At 45.2% G+C, this 20,767-nt stretch overlaps 1 protein-coding gene and 1 long non-coding RNA gene across 2 annotated transcripts in view; one reads left to right on the forward strand and one right to left on the reverse strand.

Moving 5' to 3' along the window:
- The window catches only part of LOC309546218, a 1,099,142-nt gene that overhangs the window by 53,127 nt on the left and 1,025,248 nt on the right, over positions 1-20,767 (reverse strand). The window lies entirely within an intron of this gene.
- The window catches only part of LOC309547337 (arf-GAP with SH3 domain, ANK repeat and PH domain-containing protein 3-like), a 110,458-nt gene continuing 96,792 nt past the window's right edge, over positions 7,102-20,767 (forward strand). The window contains exons 1-2 of the mRNA XM_082247173.1: positions 7,102-7,523; positions 16,403-16,475. Coding sequence (XP_082103299.1) covers positions 7,386-7,523; positions 16,403-16,475 — 211 coding nt within the window. The 5' untranslated portion in view covers positions 7,102-7,385. The remainder of the gene's footprint in view (positions 7,524-16,402; positions 16,476-20,767) is intronic.

Here is a 20,767-nt window from a genome sequence, read left to right on the forward strand (position 1 = left end):
GATGTAAGGGTGAATCTGATGGGGACAGTTGATGTAAGGGGGGCTTTGATGGGGACAGTTGATGTAAGGGGCACTCTGATGGGGACAGTTGATGTAAGGGGGCACTCTGATGGGGACAGTTGATGTAAGGGGGACTCTGATGGGGACAGTTGATGTAAGGGGCACTCTGATGGGGACAGTTGATGTAAGGCTGACTCTGATGGGGACAGTTGATGTAAGGGGGCACTCTGCTAGGGACAGTTGATGTAAGGGTGAATCTGATGGGGACAGTTGATGTATGGGGGAATGTTATGGGGACATTTGATGTAAGGGGGACTCTTATGGGGACAGTTGATGTAAGGGGGCACTTTGATGGGGACAGTTGATGTAAGGGGGCACTCTGATGAGGACAGTTGATGTAAGGGTGACTCTGATGGGGACAATTGATGTAAGGGTGCACTCTGATGGGGACAGTTTATGTAAGGGGGAACTCTGATAGGTCAGTTTATGTAAAGGGGTACTCTGATGTGGATAGTTGGTGTATGGATGTACTCTGATTGATGCAAGGGGGCACTCTGGTGAGAACACCTTATGTTAAGGGACACTGATGGAAACATTTGATTTAAGGTAAGGCTCTGGTGGAGACAGTTGATGTAAGGGGGGCACTCTGATGGAGACAGTTGATGTAAGGGGGCACTCTGATGGAGACAGTTGACATAAGGGGACACTCTGATGGGGACAGTTGATATAAGAGTGACTCTGATGGGGATGGAGACAGTTGATGTTGGGGGACTCTGATGGGGACAGTTGATGTAAGGGTGACTCTGATGGGGACAGTTGATGTAAGGGGGGACTCTGATGGGGACAGTTGATGTAAGGATGGCTCTGAAGGGGGCAGTTGATGTAAGGGGGACTCTGATAGGGACAGTTGATGTAAGGCTGACTCTGATGGGGACGGTTGATGTAAAGTGGCACTCTGATAGGGACAGTTGATGTAAGGGTGAATCTGATAGGGATGATGTAAGGGGGGCTCTGATGGGGACAGTTGATGTAAGGGTGACTCTGATGGGGACAGTTGATGTAAGGGGGCACTCTGATGGGGACAGTTGATGTAAGGGGGACTCTGATGGGGACAGTTGATGTAAGGGGCACTCTGATGGGGACAGTTGATGTAAGGCTGACTCTGATGGGGACAGTTGATGTAAGGGGGCACTCTGATAGGGACAGTTGATGTAAGGGTGAATCTGATGGGGACAGTTGATGTAAGGGGGAATCTTATGGGGACAGTTGATGTAAGGGGGACTCTTATGGGGACAGTTGATGTAAGGGGGCACTTTGATGGGGACAGTTGATGTAAGGGGCACTCTGATGGGGACAGTTGATGTAAGTGGGACTCTGATGCGGACAGTTGATGTAAGGGGGCACTCTGATGGGGACAGTTGATGTAAGGGTGACTCTGATGGGGACAGTTGATGTAAGGGGGACTCTGATGGGAACAGTTGATGTAAGGGGGTACTCTGATGGGGGCATTTAAAGTAAGGGGGCACTCTGATGGGGACAGTTGATCTAAGAAAGCATTCCAATGGGGACATTTGATGTGAGGGTGACTCAGATGGGGAAATTTGACGCAAGGGTGCACTCTGATGGGGACATTTGATATAAGGGGGCACGCTTATGGGGACATTTGATGCAAGGGTGACTCTGATGGGGACAGTTGAAGTAAGGGGGCACTCTGGTGGGGACAGTTAATGTAAGGGGGCACTCCGGTGCGGAGAGTTGTTGTAAGGGGCCCTCTGATGGGGACAGTTGATGTAAGGGTGACTCTGATGGTGACAGTTGATGTAAAGGGGCACTCTGATGAGGACAGTTGATGTAAGGGTGACTCTGATGGGAACATTTGATGTAAGGGGGCATTCTGATGGGGACAGTTTATGTAAGGGGGAACTCTGATAGGTCAGTTTATGTAAAGTGTCACTCTGATGTGGATAGTTGGTGTATGGAGGTACTCTGATTGATGCAAGGGGGCACTCTGGTGAGAACACCTTATGTTAAGGGACACTGATGGAAACATTTGATTTAAGGTAAGGCTCTGGTGGAGACAGTTGATGTAAGGGGGGCACTCTGATGGAGACAGTTGATGTAAGGGGGCACTCTGATGGGGACAGTTGACATAAGGGGACACTCTGATGGGGACAGTTGATATAAGAGTGACTCTGATGGGGATGGAGACAGTTGATGTTGGGGGACTCTGATGGGGACAGTTGATGTAAGGGTGACTCTGATGGGGACAGTTGATGTAAGGGGGGACTCTGATGGGGACAGTTGATGTAAGGATGGCTCTGAAGGGGGCAGTTGATGTAAGGGGGACTCTGATAGGGACAGTTGATGTAAGGCTGACTCTGATGGGGACGGTTGATGTAAAGTGGCACTCTGATAGGGACAGTTGATGTAAGGGTGAATCTGATAGGGATGATGTAAGGGGGGCTCTGATGGGGACAGTTGATGTAAGGGTGACTCTGATGGGGACAGTTGATGTAAGGGGGCACTCTGATGGGGACAGTTGATGTAAGGGGGACTCTGATGGGGACAGTTGATGTAAGGGGCACTCTGATGGGGACAGTTGATGTAAGGCTGACTCTGATGGGGACAGTTGATGTAAGGGGGCACTCTGATAGGGACAGTTGATGTAAGGGTGAATCTGATGGGGACAGTTGATGTAAGGGGGAATCTTATGGGGACAGTTGATGTAAGGGGGACTCTTATGGGGACAGTTGATGTAAGGGGGCACTTTGATGGGGACAGTTGATGTAAGGGGCACTCTGATGGGGACAGTTGATGTAAGTGGGACTCTGATGCGGACAGTTGATGTAAGGGGGCACTCTGATGGGGACAGTTGATGTAAGGGTGACTCTGATGGGGACAGTTGATGTAAGGGGGACTCTGATGGGAACAGTTGATGTAAGGGGGTACTCTGATGGGGGCATTTAAAGTAAGGGGGCACTCTGATGGGGACAGTTGATCTAAGAAAGCATTCCAATGGGGACATTTGATGTGAGGGTGACTCAGATGGGGAAATTTGACGCAAGGGTGCACTCTGATGGGGACATTTGATATAAGGGGGCACGCTTATGGGGACATTTGATGCAAGGGTGACTCTGATGGGGACAGTTGAAGTAAGGGGGCACTCTGGTGGGGACAGTTAATGTAAGGGGGCACTCCGGTGCGGAGAGTTGTTGTAAGGGGCCCTCTGATGGGGACAGTTGATGTAAGGGTGACTCTGATGGTGACAGTTGATGTAAAGGGGCACTCTGATGAGGACAGTTGATGTAAGGGTGACTCTGATGGGAACATTTGATGTAAGGGGGCATTCTGATGGGGACAGTTTATGTAAGGGGGAACTCTGATAGGTCAGTTTATGTAAAGTGTCACTCTGATGTGGATAGTTGGTGTATGGAGGTACTCTGATTGATGCAAGGGGGCACTCTGGTGAGAACACCTTATGTAAAGGGACACTGATAAAAAACATTTGATTTAAGGGGAGGCTCTGATGGAAACAGGTGATGTAAGGGAGGGCTATGATGAAGACAGGTGAGGTAAGGAGGCACCCTGATGTGGATAGTGGATGTAAGGAGGTACTGTGATGCACAGGGCACTTTGATGCGGACATCTGATGTAAGGGTGGCTCTGATGGGGGCATTTGATGTAAGGTGGCACTCTGATAGGGACAGTTGATGTAAGGGTGAATCTGATGGGGACAGTTGATGTAAGGGGGGCTATGATGGGGACAGTTGATGTAAGGGGCACTCTGATGGGGACAGTTGATGTAAGGGGGCACTCTGATGGGGACAGTTGATGTAAGGGGGACTCTGATGGGGACAGTTGATGTAAGGGGCATTCTGATGGGGACAGTTGATGTAAGGCTGACTCTGATGGGGACAGTTGATGTAAGGGGGCACTCTGATAGGGACAGTTGATGTAAGGGTGAATCTGATGGGGACAGTTGATGTATGGGGGAATCTTATGGGGACAGTTGATGTAAGGGGGACTCTTATGGGGACAGTTGATGTAAGTGGTACTCTGATGGGGACAGTTGATGTAAGGGGGCACTCTGATGGGGACAGTTGATGTAAGGGTGACTCTGATGGGGACAGTTGATGTAAGGGGGACTCTGATGGGAACAGTTGATGTAAGGGGGTACTCTGATGGGGACATTTAAAGTAAGGGGGCACTCTGATGGGGACATTTGATCTAAGAAAGCATTCTAATGGGGACATTTGATGTGAGGGTGACTCTGATGGGGACATTTGGCGCAAGGGTGCACTCTGATGGGGACATTTGATATAAGGGGGCACTCTGATGGGGACATTTGATGCAAGGGTGACTCTGATGGGGACAGTTGAAGTAAGGGGGCACTCTGATAGGGACAGTTAATGTAAGGGGGCACTCTGATGCGGAGAGTTGTTGTAAGGGGGCACTCTGATGGGGACAGTTGATGTAAGGGTGACTCTGATGGTGACAGTTGATGTAAAGGGGCACTCTGATGAGGACAGTTGATGTAAGGGTGACTCTGATGGGGACAGTTGATGTAAAGGTGCACTCTGATGGGGACAGTTGATGTAAGGGTGACTCTGATGGGGACATTTGATGTAAGGGGGACTCTGATGGGAACAGTTGATGTAAGGGGGTACTCTGATGGGGACATTTAAAGTAAAGGGGCACTCTGATGGGGACATTTGATCTAAGAAAGCATTCTAATGGGGACATTTGATGTGAGGGTGACTCTGATGGGGACATTTGGCGCAAGGGTGCACTCTGATGGGGACATTTGATATAAGGGGGCACTCTGATGGGGACATTTGATGCAAGGGTGACTCTGATGGGGACAGTTGAAGTAAGGGGGCACTCTGATGGGGACAGTTAATGTAAGGGGGCACTCTGATGCGGAGAGTTGTTGTAAGGGGGCACTCTGATGGGGACAGTTGATGTAAGGGTGACTCTGATGGTGACAGTTGATGTAAGGGTGACTCTGATGGCGACAGTTGATGTAAAGGTGCACTCTGATGGGGACAGTTGATGTAAGGGTGACTCTGATGGGGACATTTGATGTAAGGGGGGCACTTTGATGGGGATAGTTTATGTAAGGGGGAACTATGATAGGTCAGTTTATGGAAAGGGTCACTCTGATGTGGATAGTTGGTGTATGGAGGTACTCTGATTGATGTAAAGGGACACTGATGGAAACATTTCATTTAGGGCTCTTTCACACGGGCGTTACGATCAGATCCGCCTGTCAGTTTTTTTAGGCAGATCTGATCGGATGCCCATTTAGCCCTATGGAGCAGCGGATGTCAGCAGAGACATTTCCGCTGACACCCGCTGCCATCCGCATCCGATCCTGTCCGTGAAATCCGGACGGATGAAAACCCTATTTTCCATCCGTCCTGGGGATCGGATCGGATGAGAGCGGACAGGCGGTCCGCTCTCCTCCGATCCCCCATAGAGGGCAGCGGGTGCTGAGACACCTCCCTCTCCGCTCTGCAAGCGGAGACGGAGCTGTCATCCGCCGGCTCAGTGGGGATCGCGTATCGATCCCCGCTGAGCAGCACGGATCCGCCTACAGAGGCGGACCGTGTGAAAGAGGCCTTATGGTAAGGCTCTGATGGAAACAGATGATGTAAGGGAGGGCTCTGATGGATACAGGTGAGGTAAGGAGGCACCCTCATGTGGATAGTTGATGTAAGGAGGTACTGTGATGCACAGGGCACTTTGATGCGGACATCTGATGTAAGGGTGACTCTGATGGGGGCATTTGATGTAAGAGGGATTCTGATGGGGGCATTTGATGTAAGGGGGTGTTCTGGTGTGAACAGATGATGTAAGGAGGTACTCTGATTGATGCAAGGGGGGGGGGGTACTCTGATGGGGACACCTGATATAAGGAGGCACAGTTTCTTTTTACTCGTTCCAATCTAATGCCAGCCAATGTGTCCTGTACTCACTCACTGCCACTGTCTGTCAGATATTATCTTGGCGTTCTGACTCTTACTAGTGAAGCTCGCTGACGCCTGGTACCCAATTTCTAATGCAACTTGAGTCGCACAGAATTGCATGACAATAGAAATGAAATTGATTTCAATGGTGGTTGTTGACATCAATTGCGATATGAGTTTTGGGGTAGGGTCCTGTGCTACTTCAGTGCGATTTTGTGGGTCGCACTTTAATGGAAATATAAAAAAAAAGCAGGTACATGCGTTCTTTTAAGCGATTTCGGCTCAAAACGAAGTGTGAACCAGACCTTAGTGAATGGGAATACTGTCACACCGTTGACATTATACACTCTCAGGGCTGCCATCAGGGGGGGACAGGCCATACACATGTAGGGGGCCCCGGCATCCTGAGGGGCCCTGCAGCCCAGGCCCCAACTAACAAGACTAAGTTGTTGCTGCTGTAGTAACTAGCAATTGCTAGAGCGGGACAGCCACAGAGCGAGCCAATGCAGCCAGTGGGATGTCTTTTTCCTGGATTTGGATTTCTCTTTGCTGAGTTTATGTGAATGTCTCTTTGCTGGATTGGAATGTCTCTTTGCTGGATTGGGCCATGTCTTTGCTGATTACATGGGGATGTCTCTTTGCTGGATTAGATTCATTGTTATATATTAATTTGTAAGAGTGTTAAAATAAAAATGGGTGCACTGAAGGACTTGGTGGGATGGCCAGTGGGCGGATTCAGTGGAATGACCATTGGACGGGCCCTGGGGGGGCCCAGGCCTAAAGCTGTGTAAGGGGCCCAAAAAATTCTGATGGCTGCCTTGTACACTCTGACTTTTTATAACTGCCCCCCTAGATCTGGGGATGCTGGGGAATGTTCAGGTTTAATACTACTTTATTGTCCTGGAGAAGAATAGTTGACATGTGAAGGACTGAGCTGCAGATGAGTGTAGTGTCCTCTCTTCTTCTTATCTGTGTCAGCGTTGTCACCTTGTCCTGGGCAGGTCACATACTTGTACAGGAGAAATGTGCAGCCAACGTGCTGAGACTTCGCTCTCTGCTCCGGAGCCGTCACGTGACTGGGATCGGCCAGGAGGAGGGAGGCAGAGCAGCAGGAGATCCCCCTCCCTCCTCCTCCTTCTCCCCCTCCTCCTCCTCCCCAGTGTAGCCAACCTGGGACTCCTGATCCCCTACAACTTTCCTAACTAAAGGATTGCTGCTGACAGCACGCAGATCCCATCCCATCAACAAAGACACTTTGCCTGCAGTCACCAATAGTGTCCTGCACAATATGGAGATGAATTCCACCATGGGGAAGCAATGATTGCAGGACGGACCTTGTGAAAGTGAAAGGGGGATCAGCTGTATGAGGAGTGAGATGTGGGGATGGCCATGTCAGCAGATGGTGTGTAAGTAGTGATGAAGAAGGAGGTGAGCAGCACCATGCCAGACTCCATAGCACTCAGCCTCTTCCAGGAGATCAGCCCTGAGGGATCCTTACCTAACTTTCTCAGCAAGGCACACAAGTGTAGACAGGGAGTGACAGCTCTGGAGGAGGTAAGTACTCATTGTCCTGTCTGTCTGCACTCTATGTCCCATCAGAGCTCCTTGTATTTGTCCCATCAGGGCTCATTTTATTTGTCCCATCAGGGCTCCTTGTATTTGTCCCATAAGGGCTCATTTTATTTGTCCCATCAGGGCTCCTTTTATTTGTCCCATAAGGGCTCATTTTATTTGTCCCATCAGGGCTCCTTTTATTTGTCCCATCAGGGCTCCTTTTATTTGTCCCATAAGGGCTCCTTTTATTTGTCCCATCAGGGCTCCTTTTATTTGTCCCATCAGGGCTCCTTTTATTTGTCCCATAAGGGCTCCTTTTATTTGTCCCATCAGGGCTCCTTTTATTTGTCCCATCAGGGCTCCTTTTATTTGTCCCATCAGGGCTCCTTTTATTTGTCCCATCAGGGCTCCTTTTATTTGTCCCATCAGGGCTCCTTTTATTTGTCCCATCAGGGATCCTTTTATTTGTCCCATCAGGGATCCTTTTATTTGTCCCATAAGGGCTCCTTTTATTTGTCCCATAAGGGCTCATTTTATTTGTCCCATAAGGGCTCCTTTTATTTGTCCCATCAGGGCTCCTTTTATTTGTCCCATCAGGGCTCCTTTTATTTGTCCCATCAGGGCTCCTTTTATTTGTCCCATCAGGGATCCTTTTATTTGTCCCATCAGGGATCCTTTTATTTGTCCCATCAGGGATCCTTTTATTTGTCCCATAAGGGCTCCTTTTATTTGTCCCATAAGGGCTCCTTTTATTTGTCCCATAAGGGCTCATTTTATTTGTCCCATCAGGGCTCCTTGTATTTGTCCCATCAGGGCTCCTTGTATTTGTCCCATAAGGGCTCCTTTTATTTGTCCCATCAGGGCTCCTTTTATTTGTCCCATCAGGGCTCCTTGTATTTGTCCCATCAGAGCTCCTTGTATTTGTCCCATCAGGGCTCCTTTTATTTGTCCCATCAGGGCTCCTTTTATTTGTTGATATTGTGTTTGGTGACATGTGTGTGTGGATGTCATTGTCACACCTTGTTGGGAGCAGGGTGAGGTGGAGGGAGGGAGGAGTGCTGATGAAGTGGAGGAGATGCTGGAAATCAAAGGAGCTTCTTTATTTCCGCATACCAGGAACTAGAAAGGACTCTTTCTTTCTCCTTCCCACAGACCCCTCCTTCTCCCCCCATCACCTATTACATACCCTCTATTCTTTTCTAAAACAGTCCTATGCTTGCCTTATCCACTTCAATACTGCCCACTATTACCCACCTCCTGCCCAGGCCAGCTGCCAGCTGTCAGCACTCTCGCACTTTGAATGACAATTGCGCGGTCATGCAACGCTGTATTCAAACTACATTTTTATATTATTATTATAATATCATACAGGATTTATATAGCGCCAACAGTTTGCGCAGCGCTTTACAATGTGAGGATATAATTTTGTTCCCACAACTAGAGTTTTCTTTTGGTGGTATTCAACTGCTTCAATACTGGCACTTTTATTCCCCCCCCCCCCTCTTGCCCAGGACCATTTTCAGCATGGTCACACTTTGAATGACAATTGCGCAGTCATGCAACACTGTATTCAAACTACGTTTTTATAATTTTGTTCCCACAACTAGAGTTTTCTTTTGGTGGTATTCAACTGCTTTAATACAGGGCACTTTTACCCCCCCCCCCCCTTGCCCAGGACCATTTTCAGCATGGTCACACTTTGAATGACAATTGCGCAGTCATGCAACGCTGTATTCAAACTACATTTTTATCATTTTGTTCACACAACTAGAGCTTTCTTTTTTTTGAAAATTTCTGTTTATTAATTTTTGCAAACAAACAAAAACAGACAGACACAACGCAAGGCCACGCAGGGTAACACAGAAAAAACAAGTGACAACAGGTCACAGCCACCCACCCACCACCCCAGGCTCCACCCAGTAGGTCCATCATTCAAGAATAGAGCCCCTCAAGGGGGCAAGAAAACCCATCAAGGCTGTCCCAGCACAACAGCGGCAAATCTACAATGCAAAGATACAATCCAAGCAAGCGAACAGTAACCAGCAACCTCAGTTCCTAATTATAGAGATATGAAGCAATTGAAAAAGTAGAAACGTTAATTCAGCAATCGCAGGGTATTAGGCAAGTTAGAGCTTTCTTTTAGTGGTATTTAACCACTTTAATACCGGGAACTTTTACCCCCCTCCTGCCCAGGCCAGCTTTCAGCGCTGTCACATTTTGAATGACCATTGCGCAGTCATGCAACACTGTACCCAAACTACATTTTTAGCATTTTCTTTTCACAGAACTAGAGCCTTCTTTTAGTGGAATTTAACCACTTTAATACTGGGCACTTTTACCCCTTCCTGGCCAAGCTTTCAGCGCTGTCGCACTTTGAATGACAATTGCTCAGTCATGCAACACCCAAACTAAATTTTTAGCACTTTTACCCCCCTCCTGCCCAGGACACTTTACAGCTTTCAGCGCTGTCGCAGTTTGAATGACAATTGCGCAGTCATGCAACACTGTACCCAAACTACATTTTTAGCATTTTTTTTTCCACAGAACTAGAGCTTTCTTTTAGTGGTATTTAACCACTTTATTACTGGGCACGTTTACCCCCCTCCTGCCCAGGACACTTTACAGCTTTCAGCGCTGTCACACTTTGAATGACAATTGCGTGGTCATGCAACACTTATCATTTTGTTCCCACAACTAGAGCTTTCATTTAGTGGTATTTAACCATTTTAATACAGGGCACTTTTACCCCCCTCCTGCCCAGGCCAGCTTTCAGCGCTGTTGCACTGTGAATGACAATTGCGCAGTCATGCAACACTGTACCCAAATTCGATTTTTTTTTTATCATTTTGTTCACACAACTAGAGCTTTCTTTTAGTGGTATTTAACCACTTCAATACCAGGCACTTTACCCCCCTCATGCCCAGGACAATTTTCAGCTTTCAGCGCCTTTACGCTTTGAATGACAATTGCGCAGTCATGCAACACAGTACCCAAACGAAATTGTTATCATTTTGTTCCCACAACTAGAGCTTTCTTTTGGTGGTATTTAACTGCTTCAAAATCAGGCACTTTTACCCCCCTCCTGCACAGGACAATTTTCAGCTTCTAGTGCTGTCACACTTTGAATGACAATTGCGCAGTCATGCAACACTGTATTCAAACTAAATTTTTATCAATTTGTTAACAGAACTAGAGCTTTCTTTTAGTGGTATTCAATCACTTTAATACCAGGCACTTTTACCCCCCTCCTGCCCAGGACAATTTTCAGCTTTCAGTGCTGTCACACTTTGAATGACAATTGCGCAGTCATGCAACACTGTATCCAAACTACATTTTTATCATTTTTTACCACAATTAGAGCTTTCTTTTGGTGTTATTTAACTGCTTCAATACCGGGCACTTTTACCCCCCTCCTGCCCTGGGCAATTTTCAGCTTTCAGCGCTGGCACACTTTGAATAACAATTAGAGCCCCTTCAGGTGCCTTGAAAGAGCTTTTCAGGCACTTCCCATTCATTTCAATGGAGTAGGGCATTTTTGAGGTGCTTTTTTTTAGCGCTCCAAACATGCTCCAAAGATGCTGCTGGCAGGATTCTTTTCACCGCACTGCCAGCGCACCGACTCAGTGTAAAAGTATTCATTGATTTTAATGGGAATAGGTTTTCGTGAGCTTTTGGTCATGTAACATTGTACCAAAACTACATTTTTATAATTTTGTTCACACAGCTAGAGCTTTCTTTTGGTGATATTTAACCACTTCAATACTGGGCACTTTTAGCCCCTCAGCGCTGTCACACTTTGAATGACAATTGCGCGGTCATGCAACACTGTACCCAAACTACTTTTTTATCATTTTGTTCATAGAACTAGAGCTTTCCTTTGGTGGTATTTAATCACCACTGGTTTTATAAATGTTTTCTAAATTTATGAAAACATAAAAAAAAAAAAGTTGTTTCTCTTTTGTTCATTGACGGACACAGCTCCTGTCATTCTTGACCATTGGGTTATACTGCCCCCTACAGGAAAAGGACAGTAGGCAGAAAAAAATTCTGGGTTCACCCATGGGCCGTCCCAGGGGGTACACTCCCTCTCTCTGCTATAGTCACAGTTTTTTCTGCCTAGTCAGGAGTAAGGACCTAGTTGGGATCTTTTGTTAAAATATCTGTCTGCTCACAGTTAATAATAGCAGAACTTTAGTTCCGCTTTAAGGCTCCATTAACATTTGGTGTATTGGGATTTTTTAGCAAAATCCCTGTGATTCTACCCGCGATCTCAAATAATTGTACAATCACAAAGACTATGTTTTGGTACCATTCATTTTCAATGTCACCTAAAATATGGTTTGAGGAGCTTCTTTTGGGCGAAAAGCTTTTCACTTTGCGGTTTGCTGCGAATCCCGCACAATTTAATTGCGGCAAAACCGTACCGCATCTCGGTGCCATTGAAAATGAATGGCACCCGAACATGCGTTTTGGAGCATAAAGTAGAACTAAACCCTCCTATTCTTTTCAGCCAAGGAAGCTGCCATCTTGGCCTCTATTTGATTTGCAACTGCCATGATGTTGCACATGGGATCAGTTATAACACAAGCCATTTGATGGTTTGACAGTTTTGTTGAGAGCATAAACAAATGTGACAGTTGCATTCCCAGCATGCCATGAATATGACTGTTTTTTGAAACTATTAAATTGATGTGATAAAGAAAAGATAGTGGTGCGCTGTTCTATAATAGTAAATAAATATAAAGACTTCGTACACCAGTTTTATAGTCTTTATATTTATTTATTTATTATTATAGAACAGCGCAGCACTATCCTTTCTTTATCACATCGCTTTACTTGACATAAGGAATTTGTCATTTCTGGTGTTTGCGGCTATTCTTTTGAGCTAATATTGTTGAGTGTGATAGCGCGTGGGTACCCCCATTTTTTCTATTAAATTGATGGGTTTAGTTCCGCTTTAAAGAGGAGTTCCAGGCTCCTTCAGAAAAAATTCTAAGTCAGCAGCTACAATTACTGTAGTTCCTCAGCTCTGTGTTCATCCAGTGAGTCGATCCCCCATACAGTTAGAAAGCACTCCCTAGGAGCACACTTAACCCTTTCATCGCTCCTGGGTTTAACCCCTCCCCTGCCAGTGTCATATACAGTATACAGTGCATATTATATACAGTAACAGTGCATATTTTTTAACACTACTGTAGTAATGTCACTGGTCCCCTCAAAAGTGTCAAAAGTGTCAGATAGGGGTCCGATCTGTCTGCAGCAATGTTGCAGTCCACTAAACATCACTGATCACTGCCATTACTAGGAAAAAAAAAAAAAAAATAAATAAAAATTATATATATCTCTCCACTAGTTTGTAGACGCGATAATGTTTGCGCAAACCAATCAATATACACTTATTGGAATTTTTTTTACCAAAAATATGTGGCAGAATACATATTGGCCTAAAATGATGAAAATAATTATGATTTTTAAATTTTTTTTATTGGGAATGTTTTATAGGAGAAAATAAAAAATATTGTTTTTTTTTTTTCAGAATTGTGGGTCTTTTTTTGTTATAGTGCAAAAAAAAAAAAATCTAATCAAATACCACCAAAAGAAAGTTCTATTTGTGGGAAACAAAGGACATCAATTTTATTTGGGTACAGCGTTGCACGACCACGACAAATTGTAAGTTAAAGTAACGCAGTGCTGTATCGCAAAAATTGGCCTAGCATTACGGGGGTGAAACCTTCTGGTCCTTAAGTGTTTAAATCTTTATTTTGCTAGTGTTGGCTGCTGTTGTTTGACACTATTATGATTGCACGCCAGTGTACCTGAGTCTCAAGGCTTTATGCTTTACATTATGGAATCCACATTGTGCTCATTGTGTCTCTTGTGCACTGCATCCTAAAGTATAACCCCATTCAAAACGTTTTTGGATAGAGTTGGGAAGGATTAGAAGCCTTGTCAGGTTTTTACTGTTCTCTGGGTCCCCTTTTGGGGGATCCAACCATACAATTGGTCCTCTGGAAGAGAAACTGAGGGGAGCCCCAAAATGTTAACGTTGTCACCAGCACTTGAAGAGAAGGGATTAGCGCTGCACAATTAATTGTTAAAAATTTGCAATCTCGATTCAACCCCCCTCACAATCTTATTCTGGCATTTTCACGATTCTTGTAACAGTGCAGAGTAGGGATGCACCGAAATGAAAATTTTGGGCCGAAACCAAAGCCGAAAATGCAGGATGCCATTGGCCGAAAACCGAAACCGAAAATGACTTTTATGACTTATTGTATTATGCAGCATGAGGGGGTTAATGTATTGTCACTGCTGCATTAGTGACCGACCAGTGGCAGTTAATTAACCCCTTTGTGCTGCATTAGTGCAACCAGTATCAGTGTTAATTAACACTGGTTGCACTGATACTGGTTGCACTAATGCAGCACAAAGGGGTTAATTAACTGCCAGTGGTCGGTCACTAATGCAGCAGTGACAATACATTTACCCCCTCATGCTGCATAATTAATACAAATACCAATGGTAAGCTGCCTCAGCTATCACCCCCCCCCCCCCCCATCAGCCTCAGCGTCCCTCTCCTACTCACTCCTCCAGTCACTGTGTCCATTATTCAAAAGTCCCGCCTCTGGCCGGCCGCCCGCCTCCCGGTGATGTCACTTCTACTACGATCTGTACATGAATGAACTGACACACCGGGCGGGCGAGCGGCCGCTAATAGCTGTCAGTATGTGAGCTTCACTTCTCTTCAATTCCCTGACAGTCCGGGCGGGAGGGAGGGGCGAGCGGCCGCTAATACATAGTACTATGTGATACTTCCCTGTCAGCTCAGCGGGACTGTGACTATGTGTGAATGAGATCTGATCTGACCTGACACCGGCCGGGCGGGGGGAGCGGCTGCTAATAGCTGTAACTATGTGAGCCTTTCACTTCCTTGTCAGGCATGTATCTCCACTGACAAGGAAGTGAAGCTCACATAGTTACAGCTATTAGCGGCCGCTCCCCCCGCCCCCCCGTCCGGTGTCAGGTCAGATCAGATCTCATTCACACATAGTCACAGTCCCGCTGAGCTGACAGGAAGGATCACACAGTTCTATCTATTAGCGGCCGCTCGCCCCGCCCTCCCGCCTGGTATGTCCATTCATTAATGCAGAGATCATAGTAGTAGGGACGTCATTGAGAGGCGGGCGGCCGGCCAGAGGCGGGACTTTTAAAACCTGCCCTGCGCTGCGCTGCGCCCTCCTCCTTCCTCACGGCGGCCATATTAATTTCGGCACTGTTAACCCATTATCGGCCGAAATTTCGGTGCATCCCTAGTGCAGAGCAGTTATGTGCTCACAGCTGTCAAAGAAAAAAAAAATAGACAGCCGGTGTTCTGTCAGAATACCAATAGGTTTCCTAATGTGACAGAACACGAAGCAGCGACAGACATCTTCTTACACCCACGCAAGTCTTGAATTTTACATTTCTTTTAGCAGTAAACTCACCTTATATACTAAAATAGATTATTTCACCGCGACCGAGTGAAATAGTCTATTTCACTATATAATCAGTTTGTCGCTGAGCAGTGCGGGGTGTACCAAGATGGCCGTCGCCACCTTCTACCTGCAGGTTTCTCGCTATACTTAGTAGATTACAATATTAATACAAATGTAATACTGTGAATCAGTATATAAGGTGAGTTTACTGCTAAAATAAATGTAAAATTCAAGGCTTGCATGGGTGTAAGAAGATGTCCACCTCTGCTTTGTGTTCTGTCATGTTAGGAAACCTATTGGAGTGCATATCGGCCATGTTGGAACACATGGCACATGCGCAGTAAGTTGTTCTATTCCGTACGTCACTTCCGGAAACAAAATTTGATAGGTAGTGGTATTCTGACAGAACACAGGCAAAATTTATCACAACATTGCTCAGTGCTGAGAGATAAAGAGAAACATTGTATCATTTAGTTCTTTTAGATCAAAGGGATGAACTTATAAGGGCAGTTTAACCACTTAAGACTAAGCCTGTTTCTGACATTTGGTGCTTACAAGTTAAAATCAGTATTTTTTGCTAGAAAATTACTTGTAACTCCAAAACATTATGTATGTTTTTTAGCAGAGACCCTAGAGAATAAAATGGCGGTCATTGCTATATTTTATGTCACACTGTATTTGCGCAGTGGTTTTTCAAACACAATTTGTTGAGAAAAAATACACCTCAATGAATTAAAAGAAAACTAAGCAGTAAAGTTAGCTCAATTTTTTTTTGTATAATGTAAAAGATGATGTTACGCTGAGAATCGTGATCTTTATTTTAAGCAAAAAAATTGTGACTCTCATTTTATCCAGAATCATGCAGCTTTAGAAAGGATTTGTTCCAATAGGGACACTTGTTGTTGTGATTACATTCAGAGATGGGAATTTTCCTTTATTTTGGGAAGACTTCCACCTACTTTTTGCCAGTCCAGAGAAATCTCCCCGATGAAGACACGGATAACGATAACATCCCAACAGAATTTTATCTTCTACATTATAACCAAAACTAGAAGTTTTTATATTGGGCAGCACTTTTATTGGGCAGCACTTTTATTGGGCAGCACTTTTATTGGGCAGCACTTTTATTGGGTAGCACTTTTATTGGGCAGCACTAGGGCTGTGGGTTCGAAGCTCAACCACGACACTACCTACCTGGTGTTTGCATGTTCTCCCTTTACCTGTGTGGGTTTTCTAGTTTCCTCCCACACTCCAAAGACATGCTAGTAGGTAAATTGGCCCTAGTGTATGAATGTGAGTGCTATATAAGTCCCTATAACAAATAAATAGAAAGAGTTATTGTGACTGTTCCTTTGTACTACCCCTCTTAGTAATCCTGTGTTTGCTGTGTTTTATTTCTTGTAGAGTTTAGAATTGGACTTTCAAGTTTTGGGTAGAATCCGGAAGAGCGTACGATCCATCTATACAGCAGGTCTCTGTGAGTATCAGATACTTAGAGAAAGGTTCAGGGTGTCTTAGGATGGTATAGCGAGCGTATTTCTCAGCTTCGACTTTGAAACATTCAGCGCAGCTGCAATATGCCTTGCCTTGCGCTCAGCTTTAATAAATGGTCATAGCTGTAGTTGGAGGTGGGAGCCACCAAGGTAAAAAATAAATAAGGATGGACTGGGTTATGATAACTTTGGAAATGAACATTGATGACATGGCTCTCACTATATAATTGTGTGTGTGTGTTAAAGGCCCCTTGCACATGGGACCATCTAGCTGCTTTGAGTCCTTCTCTGTGTCAGTTCGCCCAATAGGGACAGGTGCAAGGTCCAGCCCCACTGCCTACAGTCTATCAAAGTCTATGGCAGGCTGCAGCTGGATGAAGCTGAACACTGTACTTAGTGGTATTCGCATTTAGGGCCCTATGTGTTCAGGGATGAATGGCTGGAATGCAGGTCGTTCGTTCCTGAAAGCATAGGGTTTTAAAAATGAGTGCAAACAACATCCTAAATGGCAGGTCAAAGAACAACAGCTGGCAACAACAATCAGGATGTGATTGTAAATAGCAAACGTAATACAACATTTGCCGCGCTAACATGAAATGGTGATAAATGCAATATATATGAAAATCAAAAAGTCCCATAAGTGGTAACAATTCAATAATGAAACTTTGTGTTCACTTCAAAAAGAAAAAAAAATCCAGTGCTCAACATGAGTCTAAGCTACGCCTTTGATGTGAATGTCAAACGAAAAAAGGCGAATCACCCAGGTTTACCCCCACCATATGATAAAAAGTGGCTGCTTAAAATGGACTCTAAATTATAAGAGTCATGAGTGCAACGTGGAAAGATTTCCCTAGGGGTGGTGAACGTCCTCAACACCTTTCTTCCTTTTCAATGGGAACGCTCTCATGAGAGAGGGTAGGTAGTTATACCAGCATGTCATATATGGAAATAAATCAAAATATTGCCATAGTGTAAAACTTTATATGACATTTATTAAAAGTGAAAGAAACAACTAATCACAATAAAATAGTTAAAAAACGAACATATATGCAGCATATACAAGTCCCGGGAATCAAACTGACAGCCTTGTGGAATTAGCGGTGATGTCACGAGCGTTGATTCCGCCCTATGTGTTTTGTCAGAACATTTAAAATTAGTACCACATGGTACAGCATTCAGCCTTGTCCAGCTGTAGCCTGCAGTTGACTTTGATTTGCCACAGGCAGTGGGACGGAATGCTGCATTAGTCCCTCCCGGGTGCATTAAAACACCAGGAGGAACGCACAGCAGCTGAACAGCCCCGTGTGCAAGGGCCTTACTCTTTTACAGCTAAGACGACTTAATATTTATAATTTAGGATTGAAGTGAGTGTTATATAAATTTGATTTGAAGAATCAGTCTGCCCATAAGATACATATTAGTCATAAGTGGTGCAGTTGTGGAATGCAACCCTGGCTTCTTTTATGTCTTGGACAGTCCAAAAGTAAGACTTGTTTCATACTTTTTTTTTTACATTTCTTCAGTTACTTCCTGGTTATTGCCTAGATGATGTCATACATCCCAGGAGTCTTCGGGAGGGGAGGAGAGAAGGAGGGATTTTCTCATCTAAGCACACTCTCCTGCTTGCATGCTTGAGCTAAGGGCAGATGGATTCCATGAAGTAAATGCTACATGAATCATTTGCCTTTACTTAAGATGGCCACAGCCAGGAATTCTAGGGGATGGTTTTCAAAGTGATTTCTCAACAAAATAAAGCATGGAGACATGAATGGATGGGAGAGTTTGCTTTGAATATTAAAGATGAATTAAATATTGTTTTTGGTTTGTGGTGCTCAGATACAGAGTTGTTTCGCTTTAATCTGCATCAAAAACCCATGCACAGTGTTTTCCATGTATTCCATATATTCCAACACCAGTACAGTGCGTTCCAGTGCAGTCAACAAAAGTTGAACATGCATTTTTTCTGTATGAAACTTGGCAAAACGCATCAAAAATGCCCCAAAATGCACATGTGCCGAATTGAAATGAAGGAAAAAAGATGGGAAAAAATGCACTGGAATGGCTCCAAATCGTGCATGCAGAAATGCATCCATAATACAGAAATTGTGGTGTGAACTAGCTCTAAGGGGCGGTTTACACCACATGCAGTCCAGTGCTTTTCTTTTCTGCATCAGAAACGCATAGATAGTAGGTTTCCAATGGCATAGTTCACACCAGTGCGGTCAGTTCCAGTGCGTTTAAAAGGGTAGAACATGCTGCATTTTTTCTGCACTGAACTGTACTAGAATGCGGTTAAACGTGTTAAAAACTCGCTGGAATGCACCTAAATGCATCAAAAAGCACCAGAACGCACATGTCCACATTTAAGGTGAGCAAAAAAAGAGGGGAAAAAATGCACTGGAAAGCATACAAAAGCACCGGAAAAGCATTAAAAATGCATCACAAATGCACATGCAGAAATGCATCAAGGAATGCATCCAGACTGCTTTTCTGTAATGTGAACTGGCTCTTAAAAAAGGAGAACAAAAAAAAAAGGATAAACAGTGCTTTACAATGTAACAACGCAAAGCACTGCCCACTGCTATTGGCACACAACAGACACTAGCTTGCACGCTAAAACAGATCATGTAAATTTTTTTTTTATACTTTTATAATCCGAAAGAGAAATTTTGACTTAAAATTCATTATGTACATTTTATATGCATTTCGAAATGCCCAATAAATGCATACAACTGCAGGTTTGTCACTGTCTGTGTGAATGAGGCCTTAGAATGCAGGGGCAACAGAGGAGGGATAGGGAGGTAAGTTAAAGCAGAGTTCCAGCCTATAAAAAAAACAAATTAAAAGTCAGCGCTACAAATACTGTACAAAATAAAAAAAAGTAGGCGCAGCCATCTAAGTGTATCTATTTAATTGTTAAAAGCCTACATATGAATAAAGGATTGCACTGGCAAGATTTGAGAAATATTAATGCAGATCATAATTCTTCTTAGGAAGCCAGTGGCACAGGGGTCCAGAGGGATGGATGAGTCAATTCCAGATCACTTCTGTGCCAGGCAGAGTCACTGCGACAGTGTCAGTGGGAGCTGTGCTGGATAGTTCAGCCTGTGAATGGGTGTTCACCAAGAGCAGGTGAATGAGCTAGGGATCTTGACTGAGCAGGCTGCGGACAGAGGGGGATATAGCCTGGAAGCCAGGGAACACTACGAGCCAGAGAGGGCTATAGCCTGTGAGTGAGCCAGACTGGAATGCAAGCCGACACAGAGACTAGGGTCGTAAGGCGTCGGGACGCGATGACGTCACAGAGTGGACGGCAACATATTTAGTCTTGCTCCTTCGTCAATCCAATCTACAAATACTGTAGCTGCTGACTTTTAATACAAGGACACTTACCTGTCCAGGGATCCTGCGATGTCAGCACCCCAAGCCGATCCATCCATCGGCTCCAGGTGCAGGCGCCGGCATCTTCACTAAGGGAAACAGGAAGTGAAGCCATGCGGCTTCACAGCCTGTTTCCCACTGCACATGTGCTTTCTGAATGATCCCACTGTCTTCTGGGACCTGTGTGTCTCCCAGAAGAGGCAGCGGGGGGAAGCAGGGGACATTTTGTAAATCACGATTGCTGCGATCTTACCCGGAAGTGGGAGCGGGTACCTGGTTTTGACAGATATCAGCTACTACCCCCCCGCCCCGCCCCCCCCCCCCCGAAAGGTGCCAAATGTGGCAGCGGAGGGGGGTTTGGAGGCCAAAAAGTGGAGCTTCCCCTTTTGGGTGGAGCTCTGCTATAAGCTGGCCATACATAGTTCCTGATGAACCGGTGTTCTGCTGAAAACTCCAACTCAACAAAATCTACAACCACGTCCCTTCCAGTGAGTCTACAGCAGGAATAGTTGGATATTTCGATGAGTTGCTGTTTTCACAGACCACCGGCAGCCTGTACACTACCGTACACAACCAGTTGCCCCTTTTCACAGAACATCGGGTAAGGAGGAAAAAAGTTGTTGCCGCCTCTGAGAGGGCCATGTTGTTGGCTAGTAGCAGGCGTTCCTAACAATGTCCAACTCCCTGAAATCTCCAATTATTCCTGCTGTAGAGTCCCCAGAAGTGATTGTAGATTTTGGCAAGTTGGAGTTTTCGGCATTTTTCGAGCTTAAATTTGATCGATGGGTGGCCCTGTCAGTCACCTCCTGCCCGACATCCCTTGATGGACGCAGCCAAACAGTCACTGTGTCCAGTCTTATATAGCTGCTGTCAAAATACAATAACCACATTGGGA

This window comes from Pelophylax lessonae (genome assembly GCF_965119305.1).
Source record: "Pelophylax lessonae genome assembly, chromosome: 2".
NCBI lineage: Eukaryota > Metazoa > Chordata > Amphibia > Anura > Ranidae > Pelophylax > Pelophylax lessonae.